At 43.9% G+C, this 25,373-nt stretch overlaps 1 protein-coding gene across 1 annotated transcript in view; it reads left to right on the top strand.

Annotated features, from left to right (window-relative positions):
- pcdh19 (protocadherin 19) overlaps positions 1–11,120 on the top strand; it is a 49,739-nt gene extending 38,619 nt beyond the window's left edge. The window contains 1 exon segment of the mRNA XM_049028291.1: positions 8,449–11,120. Within this exon segment, the coding sequence (XP_048884248.1) occupies positions 8,449–9,005 (557 nt within the window). The 3' untranslated portion in view covers positions 9,006–11,120.
- Positions 11,121–25,373: the final 14,253 nt, after the last annotated feature.

The raw sequence follows: 25,373 nt of genomic DNA, 5'->3' as shown, positions 1-25,373 counted from the left end.
ACAGGAGGGGGCCTCACTAATCAGGAGTTCTGTGGGGATTCAGATGCATCTCCCGGCATCCATGCACATGTCACCTGCTCCACTCCCCCCCCCCCCCTCCCCGATCATCTCCACACTGTGACTGTTCATACATCTTGAGATTGAACTGCAGAAGACTAAGAAAGACCCTTCACTGGCCCACTTGGTCTGCCAGCGGAGGTATCTCCCAATCTGCCCACAGACAGGGACCCGGGCAGGAACTGGCACAGCAGAGGCCGAGAAGGGGGGGGCACTGCTGTAAGCCTGGCACTGTCCTGTCTGCATAAGGCCCTTTAAGATCAGAGCCCAGTATATGACAGGCATTCGCTGCTTCCTTACACAAGCTCCGCCCACCACAGGAGTTCCTTTCTTAGGCTCCACCTCTTTGGCTCAGCGAGGCTGACTGTGTTAGACACAGCACGTCTCACGTTTCCTTCCTTTCAGGCAGGCACACATCTTTGTTTTCATCTGCTTATAATGCCTGGGAATTTATAAATTAAAATGTACTTAATTTACAAATGAAAAGCAAATTTCTGCATAAGAACATCGTTCCTGACAACACAAATAGACAGACACAATTCACGGTAGCGATGGCTCACTGTGTCACCGTGACAACACCTGCCCCACGTTGCCACCCCTCGCCTGCCCCATCTGCCCCCATCTGCCCTGCCAAGCCTCCACCGCGTTGCCCCTAGGCTTCACACAAGTGCTCTCCATCAGGCCCAAACGGTGAACAGCGGCAGATCGTCCCCACAACCGTGCACCAGAGCTGACACAAACCATGACGTTTGACCAAGCAGAAAGGTCTGAAGAAACCTGCAGGAGACACAGACCCAGTGCGATTTTAGCTTGTGTCTCTGTAATATGCTTCTTTATGCTGAGTTCCTGCCATGTGCTTTAGTTCCTTACTAATTTATTTGTTTATAGGTAGGATTGTGAATGGATTCTGCTCTATTCTCCACTGGCCAGTTGCCCATGGAACACAGTATTTAAACTATTAGTGGCTTCATCTCCAATGGTGAAGGAACACCTTCAACGCACCGCACACAACATGCAGGATCTCGGGGCAGACATGCACGCTATTTGTCAGACCTGATAGTGCCTTATGACCTCTCATGTTTGGCTCTGATGAATCTGACTGGACGTCTCAGACCCTCTGAGCTCTTCATAGATACCACTCAGGCTGGATGAGGGGTTATTCAGAAAGCGGATGGATGGACAGATGGAGCTCTGATTAGTGAAACTTCAATGCGATGAATAATTATTTTAACAATGTGCTGCTTAATGGGAGTAATAACTGAGTGGCTTAACAATGCTATGGATGAGATATGCTTTAAGATAAACTGAAATGTCACTGTCAAATATATTACTGATTAACAGAAGGCTATTATAGGTATTACTGGACCAAAGACACTACATTACATTTGCAAGGCCACTGACAGACAGACAGACCATATTAATCAATCCCAGAGATCTGAGTAAAAGATTAAATTGCAGACTGGATTCTGAAATTCGACTGCACATGAGTACTAGTTAAAATGCACTGGTGTCTCCCCAGGAAATATTTACACTCTCAGGCCTCACCAGCAGACTTCCAAACTACAAATAAATCCTCAGCTGAACAAACACATCACTGGCCTGCCCTAACTAATACCACCACCCAGGAACCACAGACAATAAGCGTGCAGCTTGCAGAAGTCGCTCATCCTCAAAGAACGTTCCGCCCCCTTTCTTACCCCAAAGCCCAGATCCTTCCTTCTCAGATGCAATTTACTGTCTACTCAGTCTCGCTTGCTCTCCAGACTTTGGGGGTTTAACAGAAAATTAGCTGGGTAGCTCTGTCAAGTTTAAGCACAGAACATTGCATTGTCCTCGGCGAGTTTCAAAATTCCTCCATGATGAATCGGGAGGACGCAGAATCTGGATGAATAGGATGATCCTGAACCAACTGCTTTGCACAAAGTGAAGTCTGAGATTGTGACTGTCCTTCAAAACGGTGGGGCGGGGTGGCCAGTGGATTCCAACTGGCACATCTGTGCCCCCTGTTCTCTGACCATGGTTCTGGGGGGGGGGGGCTTGGGTAAATACAGCGAACCCTGTCACCTCTGCCTCGATCCTGATCTAGTGCAGCAGGTGATCTCAGTCTATTGTGTGGAACGCACCCAAACTGACAGTCTTTTTTTCTTCATTTTGTCTGCTGCAAAAAATGTCGTTTTTGACAACTTTAAGCCCAAAGTCTCAGAGCAATTCGCCAAGCAGCGTTTCTTACACTGCGGTTTCTTTTACTGATGACAAAAAATTGACTTCTGATGTAGTGTTGACAGCTGCCTTTGAGTGAAATAAAATTAGTGCTCAGACGACACAAGAGGCCTGCTGGTGCCATTATGTCACGTGACCGGAAAGCCGAGGGCTTGCAGGCTGGAATATTCTCTATTACGGTTTTCCGCAATGGCAGTTGAGTTTACGAGATGACTTTCCATTTCGCTGTGTTTCTTTTGCTTGTGCTGGGTAACACAACTGAAAAATAGACGCTACTTTTTTTTATTAAGACCAATTCAGAAATTCAGTGTTTAATGGGAGCACACTATTCAGCGGTGGCACTGAGTGCAGCAAGTGGCTATACAATAAATCTGCCGTGATTTATATCAGCTTTTAGGCTAATTAATGAACCCATTAGTGTAAAGAAAGGGTGTTGTGGAGTCTACCGGGTACATAAGCTACCCTGTCGCGTTTGCGTTATGTTTAACGTAACCGTGGAGGAACTTCACGGAAGCGACCTACAGTCAGAGGTATTCTGCTGTCCTCAGGAGACGGGACAGTCAATCATGTCCTGGTAAATTGACTGGTAGCAGTGCTAAGAACACTTGATTTACCATCTGCAGCACATCCAGCATCAGGCTGCTGAGTGACTGATTTTCTCTATAATTAATATCCAGCTTCAGGGAGCTGGTTGGGTAAAGTGTGAGAAGAAGGAGCTTCGTTCTCCGTGTGACACGCATATGTTCTATGTATGTTTTGTGTGGTGGGGAGAGGAAGAGACGGAAAGCCAGCTAGGGCTTGTGCATTGGGGGCTAATGAGTTTGACGGCTTGCTGGGGGGGCTCCTTGGCTGTGTGTGCAAACAAGACCATCGTACTCCATCATGTGACTCCCACGGGACCCCTATGCCCCGGGCTGATTAATGCTGAAGCACCTGGCAGGGGTGGCAGCCAAGCCGGACCATCCCCAATGGCAAGGAAGGGGGGGGGGGGTTCAGAGGTGGTAGTACAGAGGTGGCACTGAGCAGAGGCAGACTAGGCCAGCCTGTTTCTTGCACCCCATGAAGTTTGACTTAGACCAGTTTCATTCACAACACCGCTCTCCAGCTGCAACCATGAACAACTGGGGTGTTGTGGTGTTTCAGCTGATCAGGCAGTATACATCTGGCAGAAAAAAGGAATCAATACTGCAAGCAATTAGCAAACAATCTGAGCGGCCCCTCATAGAAAATACACAGAAACGCACGGGCGCACACAGTGCTCAGACATAAAAGAAACACACAGTAGGATGAGTCAAAATTTACATAATTCATTTACTAAAGGAATAACTGCAGTAAATGCTGGATTAAAACACCCACTGATTAATTAAATCTCATTGGCACCTCCAACAGTAGGGTATGGTACGGAAAGGCAAAGATACCTGGCCATCCTAAGAGTCGGTAGATGATTCCAGGAGCTGCTGGCTGCCAGACAGTGCCTCTAGGTTCAGCTTTTATCTTTTAAATCAGGCAAATCAGTTTAAAAAGCATTGCTTCTCCACCTGGGCCCCATAAGGGATCAGATCGGATGAGATTGGAACAGACAGACAGACAGAAAGAAAGACAGATAGACAGACAGAAAGATGGCTCATAATACCTCTTGACCAGAAATAGAAAAAATAAAAAATAAATTCAACTCCCGAGTACGGAATAAGAAACTTCTCCTCACCAAGGATTTTATCACAACAGCCATGAGGATGTAGATCTACATGAAAACGCTCCCCCCCCCCAAACATTCTGTTTCTTCGAAATGCATTTTGACAAGCATTTCTCAAAACCGCTCCGTGCTCCTTATTACTTTTGACCCTACTTGGCCACCGTAGTGCTCACATTCTCAATACCTCTGTCAATTATCACGGTGCAGGAAATGCTAACGTAGCAGATTCGATTGAGCTGTGGAGCCGTGAAAGCCCAGAGCAATGAACTCAGGCACTCTGTATTTCTCTCAATGTTCCCTTTTTTTAGCCGCCCTTACAGCAACAGCACGCAGAGGGCCTGTTCTGTGCCGTAGTGCGCCCCTCCAATAGCATCGCGTGCTCTCTACAGGCCGAACCCCTGCAGAGAGAGATGCTAGCAGCATGGGGCGAGCAGGTGCCTCTCCCATGGCCTGGTGGGAGACAATAACGGTGCTCATGACTCAAGCGGACTGGTGTGGGAAAGCAGAGTAAAGCCTGGTCAAGCTTGATGTGCATTTGGACGTGGCCCATTATCCACTGCTTGTTACCTTTCATTAACTGCTGCGAGTAGAGGGCAGAAAAGAAATCTCTTACAGAGGCAAATACAGATCGCAGTGACGGCCTCAGCTGCGAAGCCTTTAATTAAACACAAATGTTTGTCCATTAGTGCACCTCAGGCATTCCGATAGCTTGTACTGCCCACTTGTTAAAATAAAAGGTATTTGTGACTCTGTACTGACTGCAAGGCTGTTAGTCTGCTCTCATTTCCAGCATCTTCCTACTACGAACCGTTTGACATGTAACCATGCATGTTAGTCGTGGACTTAATTTGCTAAGGAATCAGCTCCATTGCTGTAAATGTAACACACCCCGCCCTCCCCAAGACGCTGATGCCTCACTGATGAGAGCTGATTGGGGAGGGCCATTAAAAACTTGCATTCATTTTATGATTTATTTTATTCTTTTTTCATTTGGTCCAAATCCAATGTTTCTCAATGACCACACAACTGTGTCCTCTAACATAATACATTAGCTATAGCTTCTATTAACGAATGACATGAATTACATTAATTTCATTAATGCTGTACTCCCCTTTGGGAATGTATGTTGTATTAGGGCATGCCTTCTACTGTCAGCTCTAATTTGAGTTTTACAAGCTGCCATACATCCTTTTTTAGGAGGGATTCGTCGGGATCCAGACCATTGGGTTTTAAGCCTCTTTGCAGGTGAAAACAGCGCAGCTCTCCTAGACTGACAAGACAGATACGCTTGGCAAAGGCACAGAAATTACCCGAGGAAAAGTTTCCAACAAACACGAACCCCTGCTCTGTCCAGAGACCCCGAAGTACAGCAGTTCATCTGCTAAAATCCTAACAAATTAAACATGGAGATCAGACACAATTTTACGAAAGCGTCTGCTAATGAGATTAGCTCACTTACAAAACAATAAATAATGACTAAGAACTGTACATTAACTATTTACTAAATCACTCTTACAACAGCTTAGGAGACAGCATGCATTATGATGCACGGATGCAAGATGGATGTCTGTTCATCGTTGGATTTACATTGATTCTTCTGAAAAGAAATGGCCACATCCGACTCGACCCAGAGGTTTTCCGTGATAGAAGCACCACTGACAGGCAGGCTTTAAATTGTACCCCCCACCCACATCCGTCCGGATCCTTTGAACCCAGATTCCGATTAAACCGGCACATTTCTGATGCATCAGCTGTGTTGAGGGATTTGGATCATCATTCCCTCCAAACTGTTATTTAATTTCAAAATTCAAAACACAGCTTCCGCCTCCCAATGGAGCTGAATCTGTAATGAGCTATTAAATTCCAGATAGGAAACGTTCCCACCAATATGGTGCCCTGTGTGGTATTTTACACCTGTTCCTTGAAACGAATGGCCATCTTATTTACCCAGTCATTTTCAGTGTGCGATCTCAGTAGGGGGCGTCTTCTCAATCACACTCCGCTCCGGACTGTTTCAAGCAGCAGTGTTTAATTGCTTCATTTGTTAGTATTAAGTTCCTGCCTTTTCAGGAGGAGATGGAAAACGCTTTCTTTCTTAATGGGGCACGGAGGCTGCTGGTTATTATTTCGCTTTCTTATGTGGTTACTGGGGACCATTGTAAGTAACATCTGTGTGTCGCACACAGCAAGCGGAGACAAGACGGGGAGCAGCTACTTCACTGACGTCTTGCTTTCAGAGACGTGTCATTTATGACTGAATCGCTCCCCAGGAGACCCTGCGCGGGGGGAGGGAGGAGGCAAGGGCCGGGAGGCCATTCACCGAGTGCTCGCTTCCTTCCCAGAGTGCCGTGCTGCAAGACGGGGCTGCTCTTTGTACACTCTCAAAGTATTCCTTCACAGGACTTCCGACGTATACATCTGATGGGAATCTATTGAGCCCAAAAACTGCGTTTTTCATAACCGAACTCAGATTTATTCCGTGAAAAATGGGGAACTGTCAATTTGATTGAAGTAATCTGGGAGGGGGCGGCAAATCTTTTTTGCAATGGCAGGTGTGGTGGCCGGTGACGGCACGTGCGTGCCCGTGTGACTAGTTGCTATGGTGATAACACAGACTAGTGGTGATGATAAGCCATTTCAAGATGTGGACTCAGGGGGCCTGGTAATTACGGACTAAAATTGAGCCACTTTACCACTGTGGTCATTTTATTTCCTTTCTTTTTCTTAGCCTTCCCTTCCACTCCGGTGTACTGTATATGCGTGCATCCATGAATGTAGCACATGCTCCAGACTGGATCTAGGACATCCTGGACAGCTAAACATCAGCTACCCGGGCCTTGAATAAAACATTAGTGAACAAACAAGCCATGATATCCTTATCTCTAACCCTAACCCTTCACCCCATCTGCTGAAGGTCATCCAGATTGACTGTACATGCCAAAGTAGGAGAGCAGATGTTGCAGCAGCCGACGCTTTGGCATGCAGGGAGAGTCGTGGCACGGGATGGAAGCCTCTTAATCTATTTATTATCATCTATTTATTAGCTGAAAATCGACAAGCCAATTCACGTGCAGCCAAGTTCTCTTCCACCCCCTACAGTGTTCCTGAGATAACGGAGGGCTTTCCGTTTGTCTCAGGACGTGACACCCCGCATCCCCTCAATTAGCACCCCCGCCAGAACGTGGCATACTTGGCTATAACGACGGCAAATATGTACAGTCGTCATTTAACGTGCGATAAATAATTAGGACGACAAATATTATTTTAAATTACGACCACAACGACTAAAATGTGGTGAAGTTCAAAGACAAACAACTTCTCCTTTTTAGCTTTGCTACACCACGCTCTGTGTCGTGTTTTGATGGGTAACGTGGGAGTGTGGAAAAGGGCTGAGAGTGAACAGACGCAGTCATTAAAAAAAACAACCCAAACCCGGACATCGGTGGGGGTGTACATAGAGTACTTATTATAAAAGACGATGTGCCAGTACTGGTACGGATCTTGACATGCGACTGAATGCATGGGTGTAAATTTAGGAGATGGGGGTTGTAATTCCCCCCAATAATCAAAATCAACCAATACAACCCCCTGGAGCCCCTTAAATGGATGGAGAGCTCAAGCCCCCCGCCCCACCCAATGCTCAACCCAAAGTTATGCCCTACAACCCAGCTACAAAGTCACTATTTTATTATTGCTTGTTTCGCTGTGGAGTGCCTACAGCTAGGATAAAATTTACAAATGTTTTCATAGAAAAACACTGGAATATTATACTTGGAGGTTACCCATCCAGCTAGCAGTAACTCTGTCCCGGCACAGCGTTAAAAGAGGGCCTTACAGGGAATTATGAAATCTTCCCACGTGAAATAATGGAGATGACAGGAAGGCCGACAGCTCTTCAAGTCGATTGAGAGAGAGCCGGGCTTTATGTTGTTCTAATGATACAAAAAGCACCTGGAAAGTCCTACCCCCGCACAGCAGAAAGGATGACTGCACATCGCAAAACAGACGCTGACAAATCTTTTCTCACATCGGCGTTAAGACAACGTTACATATTTATAACTCTGCCAGATATCACAGGGTAGAGCGGACAGCCATCCCACTGTGTTTCCTTTTTGTCTCCCCCCACTAAGATGTCTGATTTCTTCTGCTTAAGCCCCTCGCCTTTTATCGCGCCTACACGCCAAAAACCAATTACATCTGCACTGGAAACAGACTTCTGATTTAACAACTTGCCTTTTGATTGGTTCATAAAGGGTCCTGCCTAACAATTGTCACACAGAGGTCATATGACAGCAGCACACAAGGCAGTCACTCCACACACCAAATGTATGTAAACACAGAGCCAATGACTGCTCCTACATAGAGCACTGAACTAGAAGGAACCAGAGGTAGACTTTGAAAAAAAAAAGTACAAATTAGTCTTTGCAAGATTAGAGTCAGGGTGTGACATTCTGCTTTCTACCTACCTACTTCCACAGAGACCGTTGAAAGTTTCCACTGCCAGGACGAATGCCGGATTCTGGGCCACTCGGACCGCTGCTGGATGCCCCGAGTACCCATGCCGGCTCGTGCCAAGTCCCCGGAGCACGGCCGCAACGTCATTGCCCTGTCCATCGAGGCGACCACTGTGGACGTTCCGCACTACGAGGACTGCGGCACCAAAAGGACTTTTGCCACCTTCGGCAAGGACGGACCCGAGGAGACGGACCGGGCCGAGCCAAAGGGCAAGAGGACAGGCGAGGCCTCGGCATGCAGCCCCAAGGCCAATGGTGCTGTCCGTGAGGCCGGCAATGGCCGGGAAGCCGTAAGCCCCATTACCTCCCCCGTGCACCTCAAGAGCCCTCTGTCCAAGCCCCCCTCAACTTACGGCACGCTGAAGTGTCGGGACGCGGAGAGGATCGCCAACCACAGCCTGCTGCGGCAGCCCGAGGGGAAGGACAGTGAGCCAGCCATGCGCGAGATCAACCAGCTACTGCAGGATGGTCGCGACAAGGATTCCCCCAGTAGCAAGCGACTGAAAGACATCGTCCTATAAGCTGGCAGGAGTCAGCAGAGAGCCCAAAAACGGGAGCACATGCACATACGCACTTATGTGTGTGTGTGTGCACGCGTGTGAGAGGGAAAGGAACAGGGGAATGGCGAGATGGCACGACATGTGCTGGGAAGGGCCCGTGGAGACACGCTTGAAGAGGCACCGTATGCTGCCATCTTAGTCTGCTGGCCAACAGATGGCTTTGATGTGGCTTTGTCTTTGCAGCACTAAATTCCCGCCTTTGTTTTTTTGTCCACCATCCTGAAAAGTGTGCTGGGGAAAGGGGGGGGGGTGGGTTATGTTTACTGAGTAACATGCCAAAACACACCGTTCAGAGTTTGTCCCTCCTCTTTCTGGGAATGGCCGCGACATTCAAACTGGATATGTCACAACAGCCATGCCCTTGGACAACAGTGGAGTCATGCCTTTCAAACGCGTCTCTGTTGATCTCTGATGTTGCCTTTTTTCGGTTTGCGGAGTGATTTTTTAGCTGAAAGACTGTTTGACGTTGCTTTCAAAAAAGAGCCGTTCCCCCCCCATCAGACCCATATATACAAACAACACAGAACCATCTTTTTTTAAAAATTAAAAAAAAAATGGCTTATTTGATTTTGCAATGCAAAAATTGAGCCAAAAAACTTCTCTCATCCTAATTTTCCAAGCTTTGACGTGTCCAATAACAGACTCCCTCTGCATCCCTGAGGACAACCCTGTGTCTCCAAACACGCCGAGACCATTACAGTATTTGCATTCTTTTTTGCCTCTGATGGAGCTAATTGTACACTGAGTGTCAGCCGAAAGTCCGCTGGAAACTCAAGGAGGGAAAGGCCAGTCCTTCTGCCGAAAACGAAACCGAACGGAAAGACTTGTTTTATTTAGAATCTCCTGTGCCCATTCTTGATTGTAGCCGGTGGGGCACAGTTTACTAGAACCTTGTGCTCGGGTCTTGTAACTCTTTTAATTCTGACTGTGGGGCTAGGATAGAAGGGATCGTCACTCACACGTGTTGCTATGTGAAACTCTGCATAGGGATTACTATTATCATTTTTAATAACCTGTTGTTATGTGACAATCCCTTTAATGTTTTGTTTCAAGAGGAAAAAAATAAACATTGGTGTTTAACTGAAGCTACAGTAGCGTTTGTTACACAAACACAAAAGGAAAAAAAAAACATATGCCAAAATATATTTTATAAATAATTTAAAATGTATAATGAGAATATTTAATGCTGTGTAGTTATTTTATTAGTAAGTTATACTTGAAATTAACAGGCTTTTGTTTCCCTTTTCTTTTTTATTATGACCTTTATTTTTTGAAATTGAACATTGATTTTCGTTTACTGTGTTACCCCTGGCAACTGTTGACTTGCAGTCTACCTTGTTGTAAACGAGTTTCTTATTGGTCAGTTCTTGTGCCATCAAGTTTCTGTGTGGGCAAATAGAAAAAGAAAAAGACAAAAAAAAAAAAAACGCTATTTCAGCACCAACTGTAGTGTCAGTTCAACGAGCTTAGAGTGAGATAGCAGAAGAAACCAAAAAGAAAATAAAAAATAAAAATGCAAACAACCAGGATCACATTGAGGTTTTGAGTTCAACATTAAAGCAGAAGGTAAAGGGTTCTAAGATGGATGGGTGATTTTATACATTCTGGAACAACCAGTTCCTGCGGGGAGATCTCAAAGCAGACTAGACGAAGGGTCACGCAGTAATATGAGATCTCCCAATGAAAACAAATACGCTCAGCTTAACAGCGATTCCACCCTGCCTTTTTGTTCGAACCAGTATGCGAAAATACAGAGATAACAGATCGTTCAAGGTACTGCAAATGCACAGAAAGTAACTAAATGCGACCTTAAGTCTGATAGCTGGGCTTAACCCTAAAAGGGTAAATGGAGAGGAGGAAGAGGCCTATCTGCTCCTCTTAATGGGTTTTTTCAGATGCTTTCTGATGGAAACACGCGGACAGATATGCGTGATTAAAAGGACATGTTCCATACAACGACATAGAAATTGTAGATGAATGTTTTGAAGGTCTCACCAATAGCTTCTGGCAACATGAAAATCAGAATAATCACTGAATGTATACAGCAGCTTATTATTAAACTATTAAATGTTCTCATCCGGCTTCATTGTCTTCTCTGTGTGGGCTTATTTAAACAATCAGAGTTGCGTGTGACATATGCGATCGAACGCAGCACATGTCCGCAAAATATCAGAAAATTATCTGTCGCCTAAGGATTGTTAATTAAAACTTCCGGAGTGATGTGATCTCGGCCACACTTTCCTTGACAAGTGGAGAACATTTGCGATGTGTGTATCAGGAAGAGGCCATTTCCACTGAGCATTCAGGTGTATGTAGGATTAAAAAAAATACACCAGGATTCAACACAGGGGCCAAAGCCTCTCTGTTTTGTCATTCTTCCTGGCTGACCTATTTCCAGAATTAAATAATTGCTCTATCATCCTGAAGTAAGGAAACCTACAGTTTGGAAGGAAGGAAAGAAAATGTGCATTAGCTAGAGCCAGAGACAGTATATTAAAAATATCAGGGCCTTTTCAATTCACTGAAGTGGGGCCACACATGTCATTTTAGCGACATAAATTATTCCTGGGGTTTTTGCCTTACAAATTTGATGCAACAGATCCATCACAACAAAAATAAAAGCAGACAGGATGTTTGACAAGCACCCCAGTACTGGCAGGCGTTACAGTGACAGCCAGGAGGGACCAGCACTGCAACGGCGTGGACTTAATATGCGGCACATCCTTCATATCTGAACAACAGCATTTCTCATTATCAAAGCCGCTGTCTTTAAATTACCTAGTACCTCTCAGATCCTTAAAGAGATATATATATATATATTTTTTTTTTAAAGGACTGGAAATTTATCAATGAAATTAATAGCATTCCCAGAGAGGAATGAAAGCATATGAGGTAATGTGCCAGAGAGACAAGTCTGTATTTTATAGGATACAATCAGGAAATTGGTGTGAGCACTAAAAGGGACTTTTGTAGTGTCTCTGAAGAAATGTTCTCCCAGGAATTAGTTAGCTATGACTCTCGCCTTGATGGGAAAACACAGGAATTGTAGAAAACTCGTCTGAGCGGTAGCTTGAGGAAGAGAGGGAGAGAAAAAAACATTTCAGGCAGATAAGCAGCTGTCACACAGCTGCCCGTTTCGATAAGCAAAAAGGAATTTTCTTCCCCCCACCAAAATTAATTTTGTCGCTTCTCCCCTCCGGTCGTGCAAACATGAAAGTTTTCACGATGTACATGCTGACACAACCCCCCTCCCCCCCCCAATCTACTAGAGGGATCTCTTTCTGCCTCAGCCGGGGGTCCAGATAATCTACAGTACTGTGACTCCAGTAATGCAGAGATGGTGAATAATATTGCTGTAATAGTGTTTGGACCCTAGGGGTCTCATAACATTGTCTTCACGGCCCAGGGGGTCCAAATTCTTTAAGGTCAGAACATGAACATCAAAGAGATTCATCGCCTTATCAGAAACGTTGGAAAGGCACAGGAATGAGAGTGGGGCTGCGTTAACCTTCCCTTCTTGTTCTCCAGGAGCCTCGAAGTGTCAAGATGTTCACAAAAACACCTTGTTGTCCACTTCCCCTTTTGATCATGTCGTAGGGCCTACAGCTAAGCAACAATTCTCCTCAGAAGCAGATTTACATCAAAGGACTCTGAGATTCAAGTGTCATGACCATTGTTCTATTAACATTTAAATTGTTTTATAAAAGGGTGGACAATTGAGAATATCTCTGGTATATCTCAAATGTCTCAGGGAGAGTGGCCAAGCATGAGAAAATTTTGGCAGTTCCGAATGATAATTCAGAGTACCTGTATTTTTTACCTCTTCCCTGAGCTCAGTTCGGGACAGGTGAGCACCACGCTAACAGCAACCTCATTACATAACCAGCTGTGATCTCTGTCCCAGTACTGTGGATCTGTTTTCCAGTTAGCCATGCAGTTACACGAACGATTGCACAATCCTAAGCTGATACTTGACCATTAACTACATGGCTCAGGGACTATGAAGAAATTGCTTTGAAACTCTCAGAACCGCTAAAAGCAACCGTTAAAACGGTTTTAATGTTTACCTATGTCGGCTTGCCTGGTAAATAAAAAGCAACCTACTTTTAAAAAGAACGGCATTAAAAATGGAAGAACAAATACGAGTTAGACCTACAGTTAGCATCAAAAAAATAGATTCCCAGAAGGCTAACGGCAAACTCAAACAAGCAACAGAAAATAGCCATTGTAAAGAAAAGCACTTTGCAGCACCGTTTTCAGATTTCAGAAACTTTTAAGAAGTCATTCTATCCTCCGACACTCTTTCTCACTCTCCTTTCCAGAATCAAGCCCATATCCCTCCAGGACTGACTGACTTTTAAAAACCAAATAAATAGATAGAAAACTGCCCACACTGGCAGTATCGCACAATTCTCAATGCTAAGCCTAAGTGCAGTGGGCTCTGGCGCCAGTCAAACCTGGTTTCAACCTCGTCTTTTTTTGTGACAGATCCTAGATATCAAATATTTTCTTTTCTTCACATATGCAAAAAATGGGTGGGACAAAATTCTTTCTGATGATTTCTCCATTCCATTTTACATTCTCTAGGCTTCTGTCAGCCAGAACTGAGAAATACAAAAGCCTGGAATAGATTGTGAAGCAGGAAACCTGTTTAGAAATAAATAAGAATGATTTAAATGTCTAGTATCCTTCTGGCAGTAGTATCAGAGCTGAGCGACGCCACAGCCTTTTGCTACAAGCCCAGTGAAGGAAATGGGAACGGACAGTCCCGTACCTTTAGGCTATGCCATTATCTTCTCCACGGGAGAGTAATCAGGCCAGCCTCCCGCCTGTACGAGGCGAAATCCAGCATGCAGATTCACGGCCTGTTCGTGGGAGGCCTGGGAGGGCCTGGAGGTTTGCCGCAGTTTAAAGCACAGCAACGGAAATGTAAAGCAGGGAGAGCCATGCAGCAGTGACCTGCAATGCCAAATATCACCCAGGGGCAACAGTACTTAACGCACTGGACAAGTAACCAAACAGTTTCAGGTTCAAGTAGGAGGCAGGATTGGCTGCTCTATACTAGGAGCATGTTTAACCTCAACTATGGCAGTAAAACTTATATCTGTTTAACAGAGTAAAATGTGACATTTCTATGTGCCTTTGGCTGTATATACCAACAGTGCCAACCTCAAACCAAAATGTGCTTTTCGATTTTGATGTATAACAGATGTCTTCATCTGATTAAGCCAACGAGCCTCTCTTTAGTCCGTCACATTAAATGTGACAGAGATGTCCAATTTACCAGCTTGCTTTTCAGTTACTAGCCCCACCATCTCAAAGGTCACTTACTAATCACCTACATAAATTCACAACGAGCATGGCTAATCTTGCAGAGTGCACTGGAATTGAGCTCTTAAACCCAGCCAGGTACATAAAATAAAAAAAAAAACAAACACCGGAAATAAAAAATCTGTAATACTGTATGGTCAAAACCAGTTGCTATTGTGTGATTGGCTCTGTTTCACTGGGTCTGTTTCGCTGCAGAAAGACACTGAGACCAAGCAAAGGCACAGAATGATGTGATATGTCAGGAACTGCATTGGACATACAAAAAATTTCATAACTTTGAACCAGGAAGAAACTTCAGGGATTTGGATTTTTTCAATCACTGTCCAGTGAATGCAGTGAATAACATCCCCTGGTGGAAACCCAGCACATGAGCAGGAGAGAGTGGGATGATAACAGATTCTGCCGATATGGGAAGCCTATTAGCACGTCTCTGATAATCCTTTGAGGAGCAACTAGACGCTGAGTTCCTCAAAACCTAGCACATAATGTGAAGCTGCATTGACCGAAGGATGCCATTAACCTCTGAGGGAAACATCGTGATACAGAAGCCTTTGCGCGATACATCCTGTAACTCTGCCAAACCAATTATTTGTTTGTTTTTTTTGTTGTATTCCTCAGATAAGTCTCTGCCCCTCACCTAGGAAACGGGAATAAGGTGAGCCATGACAGGGCTGTCCTCCATAAGTCGACCTTAACTAAACACATCGGTCCAATGAAGCAGCAGATCTTAATGTTGACTGGGGCCAATCAGAATGAAGAAGCAGCGGGGGGGTGGCATCAAGCCTGTCAGGACTCACCCCTGACTCATCGCTGCCCCCCTGCCCCCCAGTAACCTTTTATGAGCAGCAGAAACTATCTGCCCACATTACGGGATTTCAAAAGGATGGATCTTGCTCTACATTGCGATCACAAATGTAACGAGAAAAGAGTATCTAAAATTACAGTAGCATGTCTGCATTAGTAAATGGTTCAGCCTCTTTCTGTTTTACAAAGAGGTTCAGTCCCACATTCTCATTTTACACTGATGACTCATATCCTGGGTTTTATGACTGAAACAATGGTCTTGTTGAGATAACCAATTAATACTCATGATACAGATTAAATATCGGGGAATTGAATTAACACATAACTCAACTGCACTTATTAAATATAAAAACAATACATACAATTAACATATTGTTTTGCATTTCAATATGATTCTTATTTTGATTATGGATCACAATCTAACCTTCCGCCACGTTGCACTCCACAGTGGTTAGTTTTTAATCTCAAAATCACCCTGGTTTACAGAGGTAGACAAGGTCAGATGACTGACTGAATCAGTCCTCAGAGGACAAAGTCTCTCCCCTGGATTTCATTCCAACTCACTGTGATGGTCTAACCAGTCCAGTTAATAAACAACAGCTGTAGCGTTTGCTGTCAGCCACCCAGAGGTCCCCCCACTTCCCATTGGCTGCTTTACTGGGACAGCTCCCTTTTGATGGTCGACAGCACAAGGCAATACCATCGGCAGTAAGTGCCAAATCCTCCTTCCTCCCATTGGTACTATTTACCGGTTTCCTGCACAATTCAGGAGCGAAACTGATATATTTTTCATTCGGAAAAAATGCCACATTAATTCTGCAATAAAGGTAATATATCACCACACTTCATCATGAAGATAACAGAAGTGGTAATTAAGTAATTAAAAGAAGATGTGGATGGGGCGCACACACACACACACACACACACACACACACATGCACGTAGGGTATACCTATCCTTATGGGGCCGGCTCATTCACTTCTATGGGAAAAATGCTAACGCTAACTATGACAACCTTAACCCCCACCCAGCCCTAACCATAACCATAAGTAACCAAGCAAAATAAAAGAGTTTTTGCATTTTTAGTTTTTTCATAACAGTCACAGATTTTTTTTATAAAATAGAGATTTCCCTTATGGGGGCCAGGAAACCGGTCCCCATAAGGGAAAAAAAAACGGATATTTATCACGTTATGGGGACATTGTGTCCCAATAAGGATAGGTATACCTGCTCTCACACACACACACACCACCAAGCACAGATTCTAATAGAATCACTGTATATTGAGGCTGACTGACACACACAGCAGAAATGGCTCCCCACTCCCTGCATGCCAGACCTACTAACCTAGTCATACTGGACTTAGTGAGCATGCTGAATCTGCCACGTAGCAGCTACATGATGTGTGCATTCACAATGACAGGCCTGCATGGTAGCATAGCTGTGCACATCACATAACAACCAGTGACAGGTATTATCAGACAGTGGTGTGCATATACACATAAATATGTTGACATATATGTCGGTTTATGTCACATTCAATTCAAAAAACCATAGAAGGTTTTCCGGGAAGGTCACTGATGTTTTACATATTGCATCAGTTTCCTGCTTGTAATAAGTGATTAACTGCTGTAGCTCAAGCTGTTCAAAGGAGGAAAAAAACACTTTATACATACGCATCTCTACAGAGACACCTCTATGTACATGTGGTAAGGATTTTATATGAAAAGATGAGCTTATTTGAACAAGGTAGAGCGGCAGTAATAGTGCAGAAATATTGTGTGCATTGCAACAGGGTGCTGCTGGGTGGCATCAGTCTTGTAGACTGTGATCCGTTCCGTTCCAGCTCTTAAGAGGCACCACGCAAATGGATCGATGTTCTACGGATTAATGACGTTATGTATTCAGAACATGCACTGTGCCCACGCACAGGGCCAGTGACATTTTCATTGTGACTGATCAGCATTTATAAACTCGGTTTATTTTACCTCAGGGTCTCATCGCACGTCTCCTTCGTATCTACAGTAGCGGGAGATGCCACTCTCACTGGCACCTTCCAGTTCATCGTTACAGGACTGATGGAATGGAGATAAATTAGCGTGGAGCTTCTGAAGGCTAGGGAAAAGGGGGGGCCCCTTCTTGTACCGCCGGTGATACAGGTGGCGAGAAGATGAAACCTTAGCGGAAATGCTTTATCTTATTTGTTTCCTAATTAATTTGCTGTAGCCGCCATACCTCCGCAGGCTCGGTTTCCCTTTATACTTTTGTTGTTTTGTTGAACAAGGACTCCGTGCGACGGGAGGAAGAGAAGAGCCTTTATTAATGAGAAACCTTTTTACTTTGCTGCGGTGAACAAGTCAGCCAGGTAGCACAGCCAAAAAAATAAATCAGACACAATCACAGCGTACTACAGTAAATACCTGTATTTTAGAATGCAGCTCCTTCCTTGGTAAAAGGGTTGCCAGGGACACGATAAAATTCAGGACCACAGCATAAAACCACATGTACTGTGAAATGTTTTTTTTTTTTAAGGTTATCAACTAATAATGTCCCCTGTATATACTGGCTCAAATGCTGTAGCCATTTGCTAACAACAATTACAATTTACCTTGGCATGACATTCTCAAAAATACCTCAGTAGCAATATAAGAGAATTCTCCGTTCAAGAACAGGGTACCGCTTTTGTAATACATTCTTACTTAATGCATCGTTTAACCAGAAACAATGAATTAGTCAAGAACTGATCCCATGTTCGCTTATTATTAATCAATCATAACAATTTATGTATTTCATGCAGTTAGTACGTGTTCATGATTTGTACTCGATTTACTAAGTTACTTATTACCTCTCAAGTAAAGTGTTACCAGCAACAGAACCAGAGAGTAACATTTTAGAAAAGTATGTCTATATACTGTATACATACACACACATGCAGGTTTGTAATTATATCTTTGTGGGGACTCTCCATTCATTTCTACAGGGAGAACTCTGATCCCAACTTGACACCCATAACCCCCACCCAGCCCCAACCTTAACCATAAGTTATCAGACAAAATATGAGACTTTTTTGATTGCATTCACAGATCTTTGTAGGGGCCTGAACAAGTGGGGGACATTTGGTCCCCACAATGTAATATAAGCATAATTCACACACACACACACACACACACACACACACACACACACACACACACACACACAAACAGCCTCTCACCTTGACAGCTTCCCTTGGTTTTGATTGCAGCAAAGACACCAACTGAATCCAAAATAATTACTGAACGGTACCCAAAGTTGGAGATTTGCAACTGAAGCACAAACAGGGAGTTTCAGGCCATGCAACAGCATCATGATTGATTTGACCCAGACAACAGATAAATTCACCGCTGACCCTGTGCATCTAATGCTTCATGTTGTTATGTTTGATGACCAGCGGCTCGTCGCTATTAAGCACCATTCACACCTCCTGACTCTTCCTGTGTAAAAGCATGCCAAGAGTTTATCATTCTGCTAAAACGTGTCACGGATGACGTTTTTGAAGCTATTCTGCTAAAATGGAACATGCGTAGCTCATTTCCATCCATCTCTCTTCCATCCGCTTATCCTAGTCAGGGACATAGATAATTTACTGTAGTTATACTAATTAAGAAACCTTCAAATTGCGAAGAAATGCGAAACAAAGGCAAAGTGAAGCAACTGAAAAGCTGTTTTGAAATCAGTTGAGGATCATCATTACTGGGAGTTCAAAGCAGACAGGAAATGTACCCATGACTGCTTCCTTCAGATGGCTATAGCTGCGACTGGTCCTGTCACATTCGCCATCTATACTGTCACAGATAAATAATCAGCTTTAATTAAAAGACTGTTAACAACTATTTTGTTAAGTTCATAGCCCCAATTTTACATAAAATGGGCAGTCCATTATGCAAATGATTTCATTTGCTCTCTTGCATCACTATACAGTAATAAACGTGAAAGATTTACACCGGGCTTTTGGTCTTAACCATAGGAACCTGTGTTTATGAGCTTTAAGAATTAATAAAATAGTTGGTTGCGAAAGAAAATATTCTGTTGCAAGCTCAAGCAGATCGGTCTCCATATCGTCAGGATATATAACCATATATTGGGAAATGGAGGAGTAAAAAAAATATATAATGGAATTCTTTGCCTCGAGACAAATACCTAAAGAGGAGGAACAAACTCAGAAGTCGATAAGGACGCAACTTTCTGCAGATAAATGGCGAAATATATAGGCTATATATCACCCATAGTATGAGGCAGAATGAGATGGTATTCAGAATCGCGCTTCATGTTTGAGGATATGTACTGCATTGCAGTTCAGCTGAATTATTTATGTGGAGGTATAGAAAGGAATTCACCACATAACAAAAGCTTGTAGATTTCCTCTGTGCCGACTTCTCTGAGAGGCCATGCTCAACAGGATGAATTATCCAATCACTAATCAAAACCCAATCAAACGGCACCGTCTCGCGCTTTGCCCTCCAGCAAGCAATCACGGTCTCCCAATCAATTAAAAGTCTGGCAGAAAGAGACACAGCTGCAGAGTGGTAAAGCAGCATCTCCTGCTGGATGGCGAAACACTTTTTCCTTTTTTATTTAATTGAAAAAGCATCTGCAGAAGACCAAATCTGCAAAGGCACGCCCCGAAAGCGGCTTAGCGGGCCGGCGGACTGGCAAGAGAAGGGGCACCCAGCCTGGCACCTTTAAGGCACCGCCAATCCCTCTAATCGGAATGTTCCATTTCTTTCCTCCCAGCAGATTGGATGTGAACTTCAGCCCCACATGCATGATGGGAGGGATGACAACACCTATCACTTGCCCTTTTTCCAACATGTTCTTGCTGTCCTGGAAAACCAAAATTACAATGGCGGCACAAACACCTACGGACAGCTCTGACAGGGTGAGAAGATAACAGGACCCACCAGCAAGATTCCTTCCATGGCTTTTGCTCCGCCTCCCACACACTTTGGTGTCCGAACCACCCATGCCCCCCCGGTACCACAGTCTGACATAAATACTTCAGACAACAGGTATACAGAACCGCGGGGTGGTCAATCAAATTTAGCTGTCTCTTTCCTGGCCCTTTGTCAGACTGACATGTCAACCAGAAGGAACACATGGGAAAATTTTATGGGGGGCAGGGGGGAGGCACTAAAGCCATGCCACATCTTTTTGTGGTGATGTTGTCCGTTTAGATGTTACCGTTGGCAATGGATTGTTGAACAAAAACCACTGCAGTAAATCAGTGAATCAAGAGAGGAACTGGTATTTCCAGTGAAAATCCAGTGAAGCACAAAGCAATGACTCAATCTGATAGTAGCAGTAATGACTTATTGCACAATAGTAACCGTGAACTGTAAAAAAAAAAAAAAAAAAAAACCATGAAATGGTAAATTGGCAGCAAATTAATCAGCTGCTGTCAAAACCACACAGACCAAATATTTAAATGTATGCAGTAATTATCCAACTAGTTTAAGCTACCAATGAAAAACAAGCACCGAATAATTTGCTGCTATCAGTTTCCAATTTCATCATCGGCATTCTAATTTTTCGACAGGTTTATGCACTAATTTCCCCCAATAACTGTAACTTGCTATGACTGCTTTTACAGTAGCACAAGTTTAATTATGCCCACATGTGCACGTAGCCCCACAATTCTGCAGGCAGCATCGAGCGGTGACTGATTCACCAACTCAACGGCCACACGAGGCCAATCCACGTTAATTGTGAATGAAGTAAACGAAACACGAGACCTCCACAGCTGTGGCTATTGAACAGTGTTTCTCTATGTTTGTGGGTATCGGTCAAGATCCTGATCCATTTTTACTGCAATTTCTTTCGTACAGGCATTAGCACAACAGGAATACTTAACATTTTCAATTTTTTTTTTTTTGTTCGCACTGGAGAATTGTTGAAAGTGCAGGTCTCACAATGACCCTGGTTTACACATTTTGCAAACAGGAGGGAAAGATAAAAAGGTGTCCTTCATCTTGCCGTCCAACCAACCAGCATGACACTTTAAATCCCTCAGAAGCAGAGCCGGAAAGTGGACGAGTGCACCGAGCAAGTCAATTAAAACCATGAGGACATTCCATACTGCAGAGGCATTTAGCACAAGGATGAACAAATCTAGAGGTTGATAGCTACAGCATGTAATAGCCTAATACAACAGTTTACAAAAGCACGTTTTTAGGTATTACAAGGCATTCATGCGATGAAATGCTGACCACAGTACTCTGCTCTGCAATGTTTTCAACAGACTTAGCCTGACATTGAAAGACAGCCAATTCAGTCACTCGTCATTGTGATGCTTGATCCAATCGGTTCACATCATGCTCAAGCAGCAGGAATATCTGACCACAGTTGCCTCTAGCTGACTTCGTTCCCCTCAGACCTGTGAGGCAAACGTTGCTGAGCCTCTTGAAACATAAGAAAGATGAGAAGTATGAGTCACAGAAGCTACTGACACAAATGTTCACTCTCAAAGTCACAGCCAAAACAAGTAACTAGGACTGCCCCTCATTTTTATTCGCCACCACAACTAGTGAAAAAATTCACATTATTCACAGGATACTAAGAGAGAACATCAAATAAATGAATCGTGGTGCCAAAAGGGGGCAATGTTGCTAGCCACTCTGTGATGCAGGGTTCGAATCCTAGCCATGGCACCAATTCCACCTAATACGACTTCTGGCCGCTACTCCCGCCGGGCAGCAGCGTAGCGTGCGTACTCCCAGCATCCCAGTTCTTTGTACTTACGTATATACTTAAAAGGATGTTGAATAACAACTTACGAACATTTTAAGTTACGAACAGCCATTCGGAACGTATCTCATTCGTAAGTAGAGGAACGTCTGTACTATGTGTACTATTTTAATTGCTCTAACTTGGTTTGTCAGTGCCTCCCTGCCTTCGACAACTCACTGGTGAGTCTGTTTACGGAAAGCTAGCAAAGCAAAATTATTACAGGTGAAGGTTAGGGCACAGCCGACCCCTGAGAGAAAATACAGGCAACATGCTTGCATCAAGAGCATGTTTGGTGCTCAAGGCCTTACGGACCATGTGTGTCTAATTTACGACAGTGACCATAACTCATCTGTTCCTGTTACCAGGGAGTAGCAATGAAAAAAAATCAACCGAATCCTAATACGTGTAAACAAATTAAACAGACTTTTGATGCATTCATCTGCCTGATAATGAGTTAATGGGAGAGAAAAGAGCATGTTTAGCTTGTCACATTCACACTGGTGGTTTGCTGAATGCTGCCATCAATAAGCAGTTACTGTCTAACCTCTGGAGATTTAATGTTTGTGTCGTGAGCATCGGCAGGTCGCTGTGATGCTCCGGCCGCTGGTGAAGGCCATGAATATTGCAGGATAGGCGTGAACACAGCTGCACAAGCAAGAGAAAGGTCTTTTACAAGTCCACATTTACAAACGAGGAGTGTTCACTGCTTTCGTTAAGATGCTGGACAAATTTCAGATTCAAACAAAGGGAATGACAAACAATATGAAATCCCTTTGCCTGCCTAGAACTTTTCTGAGAGATTACCTAACAACTCCGAATGCTTTTCAAATCCAGATCACGCACAAAAAGATGCTCACATTCACTTCTGATTTCAACTGGAGCACAGACGCTTGTCCAGTATTTCGGACTCCAGGTCCGGCAGGAGCTGTAAGGGATTTTGCAGATAAGACTCTGGAGACTGAGTGAATAGGCAACAATCACCCACCACTGCATGTAAAAACCAGAGCTCTTCAGCACGCTGTCACCTGCAGGAACACTGCGTGCACTGCACTGCGGGCAACCACGTACATGCAGCCACACATGGAGCCTTCAGGTTTTAGCTTCTAGCCCACTGGGAAACTGAGGTCTAAATTCAACAAGAACAGCACTAATGAATCTGGACTTCTGTTCAAAGGCAAACCTGATTTTTTTTTAATGGAATAATATTCTGCCATTAAAAGGCATCCTTAAGGGGTTTCTTGGTGTAATATGGCAGTGGGGAGGATTGCTCAAACAGAAGACTATTACAAAATATATTGCAAAAGGGCAAGAACAAAAAAAAAAAAACTATTGGATTTTTTTTTTTGAGTTTTAGTGGAGAGGCAGAAAGATGATTTGGGAATCTACCAATGTTGACTTTTCATACAAGGCCTACACTCGATTTTCCTTAAAATCAAGATGTGATCCCAGATTGTGATGCATTATAAATCAGCGTGTGATGAAACAACAGATGTTTGCCTTCTGAAAAACACATTGGCAAACGTAAGTATTAGAAATCATTATCCTCTGCATATAATTACAGTGCAAAAAAATAAACTAAAGGCCCATGTGCTTTTTCGTTTTCTTTGTTTTCTCTCCCGATAGACTCCATTTGCATTCCCCCTCACATGGGTGCTTTTATTTTAATTTCTGGTTTTTAACGATAGCATCAGTGAGATGATCTCAGCTGCACAGACTTCCTATGAGAACAGATTACAATTTAAATGCTCAAAAAAAAAATAATTAAATAAATACATACATAAATAAATAAATAAATAAAAACTGAAACGTCGCCTCATGAATAGAGGAAACAGACGTTTGTTTGCCAAGTTGAAAATGCATGTATTTTAAAATCAACATAGCCCTAGAAGTTTCGTTTGCGCTGAGGACTAAATTAACAAGAAACGAAGACAACAAAGGCCACCCCAAGCCAAGGAGCAGACGGGTTTACGCCGTGCTAATGGCAACAGATGTTACGACTAAGAGAAACAAGCAAACACGCAGCTTGAAAAGACAAAAAAAAATTGCGGGCAATCAAAGTGGTTGTTAAGGATCCAGACTGCCTACAACCTGTTTCCTTCAGCAAGGCACAGAGGCTAACTCATTCCCTTTGCCAGTCTCAGTAAACTGGAAGCTAAGGCAGTCACGTCGGATAAAAGCATCTGGGAATACGACGAGAAGCCCCTCAATAACTGCCAATGCGAAGACAAAGAAGAAAAAAATTGGTAGGTATAAAAGCAGGAAAATTGAGCCTGACATGGTGCAAACTGTTGTTTCTGCCGCATACTAAAAATGGCTCAAGCAAAAAAGTGCGACACATCATCTGTATTTAGATAATTTTTTTCACTGAAATGTACATCACGCCACCTGGACAAGCAGTCCAGTTGCACACACGAGGCCTCGGCACTGCAGATTAACTGCGTCCTATCACCCGAGCCTCACATCTCGCCGCCACATTCGCGGCAGCTGGACACAGTCATTGAAAACCACTTTGTCATTCCAATTCTCAATTCTCAAAAGCTGAAGGTACACACAAATCCTAGATTCTGTCAATCAGTGGCGGACGTCCTCCTCCCGTTTATCTAGCTTGGAGATATTGCATGTCCTACAAGAAACCGTTCTATCATGATACGTAACATGGAGGAAATGAAGCAAACAGATACGCGGATTCAGTAAATGTGATGGAACTTCAGTATGACAAAAAAACAGGGTGACACCGACTGAGTCTTTGTCCCCAGTAACAGAATGATGTCACAAGCCACCGGGGAGTAAAGCAACAGCTCGTTTCTCCCCCAGCGCACTGTACAGCTTCCATTATTGGCAGCTGCATCGATCTTTTGTCCATTGCCAAAGACAGGCAAGCTATGGTGAGAGAGGGGGGGGGGAGAGACGGAGAACGGACTTTCTGAGGTTGCCATAGCAATACACTCCAACACTGGTGAAATGGTCTGGAAGCCCCAGGAAAACTGACCATGGTGGAAAGTGCCTTCACTGGCAGGTGTGCAAGAGGAAGGATGCTGCATGTCCGTCACGTGCACGGAGTATGTTTGTGTTCGTGGCAAATTTAATTCAACTTAATTGCATTGACCCAAAAGAGCCCAAGCAAAAAATTGCCATCTTGATAATGACAACAATAATAATTGCCATTATTATGGAGACATCAATCCTAAAAATTATACTTCTGCCTTTCTTCAGAGCCGTGTACTTTGTTTGGACAACAAAGAGAGCTTCACACAGTTTTGACGGGTGCCATTATAATTGGTATTTGGCGTGATTAATGGATACCTGCTGCTTGTATGTTTGTGGCACTCTACTGAGAATTCCAGAAGGCTGAAGAGAGGAGAGGGGGGGTGGGGGGGAGACAAACTTTGAGACCCCGATGGTCCCCTTCTCACTGTCAACCCTAACAGA

The sequence above is a fragment of the Brienomyrus brachyistius genome, chromosome 10 (genome assembly GCF_023856365.1).
Source record: "Brienomyrus brachyistius isolate T26 chromosome 10, BBRACH_0.4, whole genome shotgun sequence".
Lineage (NCBI taxonomy): Eukaryota > Metazoa > Chordata > Actinopteri > Osteoglossiformes > Mormyridae > Brienomyrus > Brienomyrus brachyistius.
Note: the sequence above shows the minus strand (reverse complement) of the source record. Positions and strands in the feature narration are given on the sequence as shown.